This window comes from Leucoraja erinacea, chromosome 1 (assembly GCF_028641065.1).
Source record: "Leucoraja erinacea ecotype New England chromosome 1, Leri_hhj_1, whole genome shotgun sequence".
Taxonomy (NCBI): domain Eukaryota; kingdom Metazoa; phylum Chordata; class Chondrichthyes; order Rajiformes; family Rajidae; genus Leucoraja; species Leucoraja erinaceus.
Window position 1 is genome coordinate 11,993,017 of NC_073377.1, and position 13,184 is coordinate 12,006,200.

General features: G+C 44.8%; 1 protein-coding gene across 1 annotated transcript; it reads right to left on the reverse strand.

Annotated features, from left to right (window-relative positions):
• Positions 1 to 253: 253 nt before the first annotated feature.
• nkx1.2lb (NK1 transcription factor related 2-like,b) lies at positions 254 to 5,012 on the reverse strand. Its single transcript, XM_055637267.1, has 2 exons — positions 4,394 to 5,012; positions 254 to 1,797 (listed from the first exon to the last, which is right to left on the reverse strand). The coding sequence occupies exons 1-2, from the start codon at positions 4,845 to 4,847 to the stop codon at positions 914 to 916; spliced, it is 1,338 nt and encodes a 445-aa protein (XP_055493242.1). The 5' UTR covers positions 4,848 to 5,012; the 3' UTR covers positions 254 to 913.
• Positions 5,013 to 13,184: the final 8,172 nt, after the last annotated feature.

The window sequence follows — 13,184 nt, forward strand, 5'->3', positions numbered from 1 at the left end:
AAAGTCCCGCCGACTTTGTACGAATAATGACTGCGTGCAGACTTCTGGGACCCCTCGTCTTCTCACCGCCGCACTTAGTAAAATCGCCCCCCGAATAAAGTTCTCTTTTGGGGCTGAGGGTTGGTGGCAGGGGGTGGGGTGCATTTGTGAATTGATAAGCACGTTTGCCCTTTTTGCTCTTGGTGAAATAAGTTTTATGGGAGGGAGTGATGGGGGGGGGGGGGGGGGGGGGGGGGGGGGGGGGGGGGGGGGGGGGGGGGGCGACGACACTGATTTTGATCATCGCGCAGAAATGCACCATGACCATTTATGTTCGTCTGATCACGATGGAGGATTCAAAACAAACTTAACCTGTAATAAGCAGAAACGCTTACAGCTTGTTCACATGCGAAGGGCTGAACTCCTGGTTTACCCTGTGGCGCATTTGTGTGATTAATATGCCAATATGAAAAAAAAACCTTAGTGAATGAAAGCAAACTTAAAAGTCAGTATGTGTAGGAAGGAACTTCTATTCTGCTGTGTGCAATAACGGAAGAGGAATCAAACTTCTGCGATTTAAAAATAAATCAATGTGCAAAGGTTTAATAATTACAATCTGACTATGGGGGGAAATACTAAACTATTCCGATGTGTTATTCTAAACAGCATATGGGTGAATGTTTCAATTGTAATAATCAACAGCCCAAATACGGAATTGTTACAAAACAAGCAGATTGTATGGATTTCTGGGCTTTAAACTATTATTGTGGGGGGGTATTTGTTCTCTCTCTAATAGAAGGGATGAGATTGTTTTTATTCTTTTGATTGGTTTGTTTTGAGTGGTTCTGGGAGGCAAAGGGAGTCTAATTTTCTGACACACGCACTCACACATACATACATACGTCGGCCGCCCAACTTCCTCGCCTCTGGTCTTTCATTGTAAGTGCGGCGCATAAAAGGCCGGTGCCCCGTAAGTCTGCGAACTGAGCATGAAGGGGGAGAGCACGGCGGCGGGAGAGGGGAGGAAGGGCAACTGTGCGGCGCATACCAGCCCGCCCGCGGTGGAGTAAGCCGAGTGCATGGACAGAGCCCCGGTCACCGGCGAGGCCGAGCTCATGGGGCTGAGACCCCCAAGGTGACCGGCCGATGGGCCTCCCAAGCCGTTCCCACCCATTGGCCCTCCGCCGCCTCCACCTGGCCCTCCTCCTCCCCCGGTGGGAGCGCTGGTGTCCGCCCCGGGGTTCTGCTTCTTCCACTTGGTCCTGCGGTTTTGGAACCAGATCTTCACCTGGGTCTCGGTGAGGCTGAGGGACAGCGCCAGGTTCAGGCGCTCGCACACCGACAGATAGCGGGTCGACTTGAACTTGTTCTCCAGCGCCACCAGCTGCTCGTAGGTGAAGGCAGTGCGGGCCCGCCGGGGCTTGCCTGACTTGGCGTCGGAGCCGCTGCGTTTCCTCTTGCTCTTGTGCTGCTGGCCCTGGCTTGGCTGCTGGCCACCTTGGGCTTGGGACTGCTGGCTCTGTTGGTTCTGGGGACTCCCAGGGCTCAGACCTCCCGTGGCGCTCTCCTCTTCCTCCTCTTCTTCCTCTTCTTCCTCCTCGTCCTCCTCTCCCTCCACCCCGACCATCCTCTCCCCTGGAGAGGTCAGGGCGCCTCCACCTCCCGCTCCCGCTCTCCTCCCGGCCCCGCTATCTTCACTCAACTCCTCGGCTTCCTCCCGCCGCGGCGTCTCGCTGCTGTCGCGTTCCGCCTCTAAAGTCCGGCAGAAGTCCTTCTCTCGCTGCTCAGCTTTGTAACTGTCGAGGAAATCTCCATCTTCTTCGTGGGACGGCGATGGTGGTGGGGAAGTGGGTGTGGAGACAGATAAAAAAACAGAAAATTAGACATCAATAATTTTCATGTTGGACTTTAAAGACCAAAAGATGAGAAAATCACTTCTCACTATGCTTGTTTTCTAAATGCTTCTTTTAAATATACTTCAACTTCTAATGTCCATTCACTTCTAAACCATGACACACTATACTAAAAAGTCAAAGTTATAATCAGACCACACTTGATTTTATAATTCATTTCAATCATTACTTTCAAACATGTGAACTGTACTAAGATCTTGAAACCAATTTAATTCTGTTGATGGAATGTCAGGTGTCTTAAATATTAATTCCCGTGTTTGAAATCGATGCCCGCAACTTAATTAGCTCAGGGACAACTTTTGTGCTGAATTGAAGCAAGTTATTGCCAGTTCTCGACAACAGACAAATTTGTTGCTCCGGAATCACTTAAAAAGTTCCAGGGACTTATGTCCCCTGTATCACAAATGACCCTTGCGCTTAGCATTAAAATAGGAGGACACTGCGGGCTTCGTAACCGAATACCGAAGAAAATAGACGGTAATAGTTGGCGTAAACAGGCTTTCTCCATGGCTTATCTCTCCCGTGATTTATTCTGGAAAGTGAGGAGGTGAGAAATGAGCACTCAGAGTAAACAGGTGACAAATTCGGCGATTTCTGCTGTCATTTTCTGAAGACGCGCCGAATAGACACGACCTTCGTGGTCCCAACAGCATGTGGCATTCTTAGTCTAGTCAAGAATAAAGCGCGTATCGACTTCCCGAGAATTATTTACCCGAGTATAACTCTTGTACACCTTCTATTTTGTTGCCGATATAATCTATTTTTACGGTAAATTGCTTGAATGCTATTGACAATATCATTATTTGTAACTATTTAAATAAGAACGCTGTAGACTACGGCCAGAAGCACTCGTCGACATGAGTGTATATCTATTTTACAATAGCACTAAAATACAGTTACTGTACGAGAGACTTGCTCATGCTTGATCGGGTGGGTTAGGGGTAAATCCCTGAAAGATATAAAGCTGCGTTAATTAAAGTGGACTGGTGTCTGTAATGTGAGTCCGTCTATTACGGAAACTAATTGCAAGACACTTAAATTAATTGTAATCATATTAAAGCCTCATTAGATAGACGGGGAAATAATAACGCACTTAAAAAACATTTACCACTTTCAACAGAAATTGCATATTTTCACAGGAGGTGTTTGTTCTCAGCGCTGTAGCGTGTTGCTGTTCATTCTTCCCACCATTTAATCAACATCCAAATATAGGCGACGTGCAGTGTGTTATGTGAAATATTGAAACGGCCCCTTGGGTGCGGCCGCAATTAACAACCTGACCTTCCAATGCATTCTTATTTTAATTTGCAGTTCGTCTGCTTACCCTGTGTGTAACACGCTTCATTTGATTTAAACAATAACTGTACATCCTGAAACTTTAACCGGAACACACACACACACACACACACTGGACAGCATATCATCAAGGAAACGACTTCAGTGTTCTGGGCTCAAATTGGGGCAGCACCTTGCCTTTTAAACCCGAGTTTCGGGGAGAATGACTTTTGACGACCGCTCCGTCTTTCTTTCTTCGAATGTCACCGGATTAGGGAGAAGAAAGTTAGGACTTTTTTTTGAAAGACGTGTGGAGGCTGCAATCTGGACTCTGGGTCGAACGCAACCCTCGATCAATGGCAGCCACTAATAACTGTAATACGTTTTAATCGAGTAATTATCCGAATTTTGACCCTATAATTTAGACGTTTTAGGAGTGTTCGCAAGCTGTTTGAAAGAGATATGCAGAATTCGATAATAGGATATCGATCCCTGCAGCCCAACATGGCACTCTGGGGCGATTTTCGCCATTATAAGAGCTCTTTAGCGCTCCTAAGCACATTTTACCTTAAATGTAATCGAAGAAATTTAATTGTTTTTCTAGAGATAAGCAGCGTTTTGTCACAATTAGTCTGATTCGTCCTAAAAACCGAAGGGGAGAGAGAAAATTGAATCTGTCGCCTAAAGCATGAAGGATAAACTCCAGAGATGTCTTTGAAAGATTGGATAAAGCGCTTTTTAAACGGCAGGGTCCTTTTTATTTTAAACAAGGCACCTCTTTATAAAGAGTCAAGGCCGAATGGAACACGAGAATCTAAATTATATTTTAAAAGTAATTGGATCTTAGCGTATAACGAGTGTTTGGAGCTGATATATCATGAATACTGACTCGCAAAATAAAAATAAAAAAAAACATCTTTACAATAAACCAACATTGAGATCTTGCCTGAAAGGGGTTCTTTACTTACTTGGGTACTTAACAGACTTGGTACAGCGCGGAGCTTTGCCTTGGTGACTGACATAACCTTACCTTAACGTTGGTTATCAAGGGTCCGCATGCACAGTTTATTATTGACAGCGATCATCAGCTCACGAGGCTCGGTCGTGCTAAGTTACCTGATCGCCCTTTGCCCAAAGCACCTTTATTTTTAACCGTCGCGTCAAAACTTACACCCAAGGCGTGGGCGCGGGGCTTTAAAGACAGGGAACGGGTCGCGGATACTTACTGAAGATATCAGCTGCCTTCTTGCATGTGTCCAACCCGCTATCGTTTATCGTTTTCCGATCTGCAATTTCACAAAAAGCGTTGGCAGCCCTTTCCCCCGCCGCTGCCACTGTGTACTCGCTGCCGCTTCTGTACAGAATGCTGCACTGCCGCCGCTTGCTGCTGTTAAACTTGTTGGGATCCAGAATGTCTAAGACCGAGAAAGAGGTGGTCCTGTTGTTGCTGGTAGGAGCTGGGGCCACGACCACCGCCTCTTGGCCAGCGATTCCCTGTGTGTCCCCTTGTCTCTCCCGGCCGGCCGGGCAGGAGTAGGCAGCCAGGTCACTAGCAGGGAGTCTCTGCTCCCCGTTCACATCCATGGCTTCAGTGTGGATGGTACAAGACATCGGATCTGCCACTACCGGTGATGGTAAGGTTATATCAGCGGGTTGTACCTTGTCTCTGTTCACATTCATGACTCCCCCAGCAAACTATTTAATAGCCCTCTTTAAAAAAAACACTGCTATGTACACAGTCAAATCTTTGAATCCGGTTCACCCCTTGGCATCGATCAAGGGTGTTAATGTGAAGTCACAAAGTGCTACTGATCCTCAGAAGGTCCTGACTGTCTCCCTAGGACTCCCCCTAGACATTTCTGCCCCACACACACACGACAGCCCGCATGTTATTTATGCATTCATATTCACCAACGTTTTGTAATTGGCTACAAATTAATCCCTTGCCCCTAATAGCCTCTAATCTACATCACACAGAGAGACGGATGATGTTGCCTGTGATATACTTGGCTGTCAGGTCTTTTGCAGCGCGCTTCCACTCATCTGGAAACCATCTAAATAGCCTTATTTGGGAGGGGTGGCGCTTTCCTTAAATAATTGAGATGGGGAAGGAGGTGTGGGGGGGGGGGGTCAAACAAAGAGCTATTTTCTCCTAAACACCTAGCCTTCTGTTTAAAACGTCACCAGTCTTAAGAGCTAGAAAATAGATTAAAACAAAGAATACTTGCTAGAAATTAAAGTTAAGCTATTTTAAATTACGATGGTTTTGACTATAAACACCGACTCACTAATGCAAATGCTAGCTTCAATTTAATGGATGACATGCGGGCTTTTAAGGTAAAGCGTTTATTTATATGGAATATTGAATTTTATTTTAAAAAAGTGATTGTAAAGATGCTGGTTAGATTGATGCATTACAGCGTCATGTTTAGATATAAGGCCTAACTTTCTTGCATTTAGAACCTGTTTTCCTCTCATATTTTGAGGATCGGGCGGCGAATCAGTTGCCTTAGGATGTACGTTTGGTAAGTAGGCACGAAAAATAGATGTTTTTTCTGTCTCTCTCTCTCTCTCTCTCTCTCTCTCTCTCTCCCTCCGTCAGATTCGTGACACCTACAAGGACAGGACCTTGGCAATTCCCGCGGGCAATGATCCTTTGGAAAGAAGAAATTAAAAGTTGGGTGAAATAATCGGCCGGATAATCAGATGTAACGTTCGGCCTGGTGGGTGGAGGTGGTTACCAGAACATCTGAATCTTGTGCCCGGCCGGGGTTTAGGTCTCAGCAAGCCCTTGACTTTAATCAAAGCCACCCAGCAGCCATTCCCCGTAATATGACAAACTCGAATAAACTATTAGACTTCAATCAACGCCCGCGACACTTTGATCCCTGTAATGATTTTGTTCTGATTTTTGCCCAGGTTGTACTGGAGATTTTCCGGCTGTGTTTATTTTGGACAAACTTTTCTCCCATCGATACAGGGTGCATCATACATCATATATTCCGCGATATTGTACATGGAAGATGGATGGCTAGCGTGCAATTGTATTAAACAGTACAGAGGGGTTCAATTGAATCTACAGATATTAAAATCAAAGTACCCCGGCACCAAGCACGAATTCACGCACAAGCGAATATGTCCACTCCATGATTATTTGTGGTTCCAAAATAACATTGTACGGCTTGCTATTATTTTAATACAGCTTAATTATTGGCGCAGATCTTCTCATAATGCACAATCTTCGGGTTTTAACTATTAGATCGAATGCGCGGAGCCTTACTTATTTTAAATTTAAAATATTGGAACTACATGACGAATATCGCATGCCGAGTTCGAGGCTTGCTCGTTGAGAAAGATACATCGTATAAATAGACTTCAGAAAGGAGAGAAAGAAAAGATTAAAGTACTTAAAGTTATTCACATAACAATCAGCGGTAACAAATCTGAATAAATGTAACGTCTCGTTCCGACAGCTCCTAATACATCTGGCAAATCGTGTTATTGTGGGGGGAAAAAAATAGAAAATTGCAAGGGATCATATAGATGTCCTGACTGCTAGATGAAAGTTGACAAGGATCCAGTCAGTGCAAATTGCCAGCCCTTCTCTCCACAGATTGCAAGGAGTTGAAGTTAATCTTCAAAGTTTGAATGTCTTCGGCCGGCAGCCGCGGTGTAATTACCGCTGATCGGAGAGTGTTTAGGAGTCGGTGTGTGTAAAAAAAACATATCAAAGGTCTCTCTCTCTCTCTCTCTCTCTCTCTCCCTCTCTCTCTCTCTCTCTCTCACTCTCTCTCTCTCTCTCTCTCTCTCTCTCTCTCTCACTCTCTCTCTCTCTCACACACACACTCACTCTCTTCTCCTTCTCTGCTGCAGTATCTGATTGCTTCTGTTATTTGGTGAGGAGCTGCCGGCAGTCATTTGCATGTAAATGAAACGGTGTAAAGGACAGCAGTGGACTCCTGTCAAATGCCGGGCAAACTTTAGCAAGGGGACCACCCTCTAATTTCCCGCAAATTACTCCACGAGCTGTTCCCATTGATTCACCATATCCTTTCCCCGCTGGAGTCTGTGGACCGTGCAGCACAGAGATCTTTACTCAAAAAAAAAGTGAATGCATCAGACATGATTAAAAGTCAGATAATTTAAGGCTACCTTTTCAAGTACCTACGCTGTAAAAAAATACTCTATTTGAATTTCCCTTTGATTATAGGCGGCCTTCCTTACACACTCAGCCTTTTGAATGACGGCGGTATGTGAATATCATTAATTGTCGCTTTGCAGAATATATCGTCGCAATCCATCCCATTTGGTAACGTGAAAGGGCATTTTTAGCATAACACTTCCAGCAAATGCGCTGAGCGATATCACTTGATGGGTTATGCATAGGAAGGAACTGCAGAAGCCGGTTTAAACCGCAGATAGACACAAAGAGTTGGAGTAACTCGGCGGGTCAGGCAGCAGCTCCGGAGAGAAGGAATAGGTGACGTTTCGGGTCGAGACCGGAGACCGAAGACCGAAACGTCTCGACCCGAAACGTCACATATTCCTTTTCTCCAGAGATGCTGGCTGACCCGCGGAGTTACTCCAGCTCGCTGTGTCCATCTTCATTTGATGGGTTAGTTTGGGTGGAATATCTGGCTGCGTTTGGCCAACTGTCTGAGATGACACAACAAATGTGTGTTTTCCAATAATACCACCCAGGTGAATTGCCAACATACAATTTTATCGAGCTGATGCACAAATAAAAGTTTAGTTAACTTGAGGCAAGCTGTGTGTGGGTAGGTTCGTCCGATTTTCGCGACTTGGAGAAATAACATTGTTTAATTTGAACCGGCCAAAATGAAAGCAGCAACGGTAGTTTGCTCTTCTGAGCAAAGTAGATATTAGAATAAAATGCAGTTACAAGGTAACATTGGCTGAGATACTCGGCATTGGAGTCAGAGTCAACTGTCTAAGGATTGGAAGGCAGGAAGTTCGTGCAAGTATCAAAGGTTTCAAATCCATGATTCTAAACATTAAATATGATCCACTTCAGAATGATAACTGACTGCAATGTATAAAAGCAAAGGTCTGGGCTGATTCTCCCTGAAATTCCCATGCTCGAATGCTTCCGATGCACAGTTACATCTGAAATCAGTCGAAAACATTAATGAGCGCATTACCCGAGTGCTAGAAGTGTCACTGAGATCTTACTGTTAATAAGACCAATCCAAATATTTCCGAGCTCGGAAACCACTCTGCCCCAGCCAGATGGGTGGTGACAACATGTCAGTTCCTGCACTTATGACAATGTCTCATCACTGGTCATCATTCACCAGGCAGGCAGGCAGGCAGGCAGGCAGGGGAGAGAGGGTGTGTGGGGTGGGAGATGGGGTCTGGAAAAGGGGTAGCCCTAGACTGAAATGCGAGAAGTAATTATATCAGTACATCTGCGACAATCTGCGCCGCGTTTATTATTTCTCCCCGTGACCCCTTCAGATTATTTACTTATTGGAGGTCTAACAGGTTTATTTCATGGCCAGATGATGTCGTCCAATTAACCCGCCGAGCGCCGCACTTCACAGCGTTCGGCATGGCTTTTGAAACACTTATTTACATCATTTTCATACCAGCACTGAGTCGAGCGGCCAGGGAATGATCATGTCTTTTCGCCACGTCTCCAACTGATGATTTCATCCGACTATAGTTGTTTTACAGGTGAAAAGATTTCTAACTTTTAGAAAAAACATATAGAAACATAGAGAAATAGGTGCTGGAGTAGGCCATTCGGCCCTTCGAGCCAACACCGCCATTTAATATGATCATGGCTGATCATCTAAAATCAGTACCCCGTTCTCTCTCCCCCCCCCCCCCCCCCCATATCCCTTGATTCCTTTAGCCCTAAGAGCTAAATCTAACTCTCGAAAACATCCAGTGAATTGGCCTCCACTGCCTTCCGTGACAGAGAATTCCAAAGATTCACAACTCTCTGGGTGAAAATGTTTTTCATCATCTCAGTCCTAAATGCCCTACCCCTTTTTCTTAAGCTGTGACCCCTGGTTCTGGACTCCCCCAAACATCGGGAACATTTTCCCTGCACGGAAAAGGTATTTACTGAAATTAACAGAAAGTCCGTGTATAATATTAAATATATAAATGTTGGAAGGCACTGCAGATGCTGGTTTACACCGAAGACAGGCACAAAATGCTGGAGTAACTCAGCGGGACAGGCAGCATCCACGGAGAAAAGGAATAGGTGACGTTTGGGTCGGGACCCTTCTACAGTCTGAAGAAGGGTCCCGACCGCAAACTTCACCAATTCCCTTTTCTCCATTAAATATATAAGGCTGTGCATTGGTAGGGCCACAGCCGAAATATGTAGGACATTGCATTTTTGTACAATTTAGCATCACCTGTGTTAATATTAATTCTGCCCCCTCCCCTCCACAAGGAAATGAATGCAGGTTGGTTGGAAGCTTCTTTGATCCGTGTCCGAGTTATCCAGAGTTCGGTAACGACAATGCCCCGCATCTGAAGCAAACTGACAGGGCAACTCAATTCCGAGAGGGTTCATGCACAGGAGAAAAGTAGAAGATTCTCAAATGTATTTCACCTTTTCCAGGTTCCGATCAGATACCCGCATGTTGGTCACCAGGGGACAAACTATTCATATGCACGTCTTGAAGTGAACGCTAGCTTGGAACTAAGGCCGTGCGATAAAAAGCGCCGGCCATTCCCGAGCTGAACAAAAATAAACTAATGGGGGAAATTTCTTGATTAGTACAGGTGTCAGAGGTTATGGGGAGAAGGCATGAGAATGGGGTTAGAAGGGGGGAGAGTGATCAGCCTCGATTCAATGGCGGAATAGACTTGATGGGGCCGAATGGCCTAATTCTAATCCTATTTCCTTATGACCTTATGAAAACTTCCTTAATAATGGTAGACGGCGTCAGTAACCTGGCATTCTTTGCAAATAAGTTAAAATAACTCAGCGTTCTGGTGAATAAGTGCGGCTATTTTCTGTGCGTGTATAGCGCTCATTCCACACTGGGTCCAACATGGTCCACACCGGCACGGAAAGGGACGGGTGTTGATGGGGATGGGGGGGGGGGGGGGGAATCAAATTTCACTCTCACCCCTCCTTCGCTCCCAGCTCTCATAACAAATCGTGTCCCATCAATAGTGTCAGGTACTTACGGCGAAAGATTTAAAATGCACAGGGGAACGCAGGTTAAGACAGTAATGAGTTTAATTGAGGTCAATGCTCTATGCACAGCCCATGATTATTAAATTAATATTATCTCCAACATGGATCATAATTAGAAGTTTAAACAACGCTCCGCGAAGATCCATTAAACCTCAGCGATCCAGACAGGTCTCCGCGAGAGAAGGGGTTGAAATCATACAGGACCTCGACTGTCCCCCCCCCCCCCCCCCCTCCCCCCTCTCTGTCTCTCTTACTCTCTCTCATTCTCTCCCCCTCTCTCCATCTCTCGCTCTCTCTCTATCACTCTCTTTCTCTCTCGCCACCCCTCTTATATTTTCTACCCCTATCGTAGTTTAAAGTTGTTGCTGAGGAAATATCGCGTCTGACTATATGCAGCCCTGTTCGTTAACGATTTTAAATGAGCTCTGACGATGGTAAAATCTGACAATTACCTATCATGATAGGAGATGATGGTTAAAATTACCAGGAATCAATATTCTCACCGGGTGTCCAAGCCTGATAAGACCAGGCAAGACAATGTTGACTATTAAAGTCGACAGCTTGAGATATTACACTATTAGTTATGCTATTTTTAATAATCTATAATATTTTAGGTATAATTAATTAATTCTACGGGTCAGATAATATCTGGGGATAGAATGGGGTCTGAAGGGTCTATTAAGACTGGTAATGAGAAAGAGAAATCTAATCTCAGGGCGAGTGGCCAGGAAGGGACAAATATACAACTGACTTCCGAGCGAAGCCGTCGAGCTGGCATTCCCGCAGAGAATTGCTTGTAGATCAAGTGCCTTTTCCTTTTTACACCTTTTACAAGTTTATTCCGATAGGCTTCCGGTGCAGTTAAAGAAATATATATGCATATAAAGAACCGCTTCTAGGTGGAGGAATTGTACACATGGCAATTTCCTGCAACGACCCTTTCTTTGATCAATACTGCCATTCCCAATCATCCACTGTCGACTCATTTTACAACAACCAGGGCTGGAACAACACAGTTGTTTGTTTCACGCTGTAAATAAGAAATTCCATTCATGTTTCCTTGCTATTTCCATTACTATATGTTTATTGTGATGAATTTTCCACTTTTCCATGGTTTGGGATTGTGTGGTTGTTTTTGGCGAGTGTGGGGTGAGGCTAAGGGGGAGGGAGAAGAGAAAGGGTTCTGTCCACGTTAGATAAATCCACATCCACTATTAATCACCGAATATACCAACTCGATTCCCGTGTACCCAGGAGGATTAATTGTAACATATCTATGTATTCGGTGGCACATACCCTTTTTTTTTGCCTTTGTGTTCTCCCTTCCCCTAATTATTTTAAAGCTTGCAAGCACTTACTAAAGGGATTAATCGAGGCAGCTTTTGTAAATGACCACAGCTCTTCACCCACTCAGTAGATAGGCCCTGTTCCCTCGATTAAAGCGATAGCAGTTATTTCTAACTAAACTTGAGATGTTGATGTTGACAGACTGACTGAACAAACTCGGGAAAATGAAGACAGAAGAGAGAAAAAAAATATCACGTAGACACTGAAGTGATTTAAACTCAGAAAACCAGTCACGTGCTGAGGCTGTAGTTTTCAGGTTAGATTCGATTCAGATTAGTTTATTGTCAAATTCACCAGGGTGCAATGAAATCCCTTGTTCACGTATCAGTATACGTGATATGATGAATACAGCAACAAACACAAAGGTGAGACATTGATAAGGTAAAGGCTGGAGTAACTCAGCGGGACAGGCAGCATCTTCGGAGAGAAGGAATGGGTGACTTTTCGGACTGGAGAACGGTCCCGACCCGAAACTTCACCTATTCCTTTTCTCCGTCGAAATTGAGGGGGAAGATATTGCCTTGACACCATACAACTAAACGGGTCAAATCCCCACTCTGCAAACTGAGTTTGGCAGCTATGTGCTTCAACTCATAGAATTGTACTCCATAGAAAGCGACCCGTTTGCTCAATGTGTCGTAGTTGACCATCATGCCAATCCATAGTAATCACAATTGCCTGCTTTAATTCGATATCTGTCTGTTGTTGCTCATTCAAATACCTGTCAATTGTATCTGAAATGTTATTACAGTTCCTGCCTCCACCACCTCCTTTGGTAGCTCATTCCACATACCAAAAACAATGTGAAATAAAATATCCTTCAGATCCCCCTTAAAACTCCCCCTTCCCACTAAAACCATGCCCCCTTGCTTTACATACACTACCACGTGAAATGAAAGGCCATATCTCTGTCTAAATCTGTGCCCTTATCATGTCACCGCTCACCCTCCTTTGCTTCTGGAAAAATATACCCATTTTATCTAATCTCTCCTTGTAACTCAAGCACTGTTATCCAGGAAACATCGTGTGACTCTTTCCTGCAACCTGTCCTATACATTCACATTTCTTTTGTAATGTGATGATCAGAACTGCACACAAAATTCCAAGAGGGGCCCAACCTATGTTTTGTACAACTAACATGATGTCCCAAATCTTGTAGTCAATGTCTCGGCTGGTGAAGGCAAGCATGTCTTATGCCTTCTTCACCACCCTGTCTACCCGTGTTGCCAATTACATGCTGTATCCCAGGACCTCTCTATTTAGAAGCACTTGCCCTGGTTTAACTGCACGGGAAAACTGGCGGGATTGTGGACAATGAGGAAGTTTGTCAAAGGATGCAGCAGGCCGTGAATCAGATGGAAATTTGAGCAGAAAAATGGCAAATGGTGTTAAATCCTGGCAAAGGTAAGGTCATTGTGGATCCCATGCACTGGGGTGGCAGCGGTAGAGTTGCTGCCTTACAGCGCTTGCAGCGTTGGAGACCT

Bases quoted from the DNA above. Each gene is read 5' to 3' on its own strand.
- nkx1.2lb (XM_055637267.1), bottom strand. From the start codon at position 4,847: ATGAATGTGAACAGAGACAAGGTACAACCCGCTGATATAACCTTACCA. The intron at 1,798-4,393 runs GTAAGTATCCGC...CGTCCCACGAAG, and splicing joins GAAGGCAGCTGATATCTTCA to AAGATGGAGATTTCCTCGAC.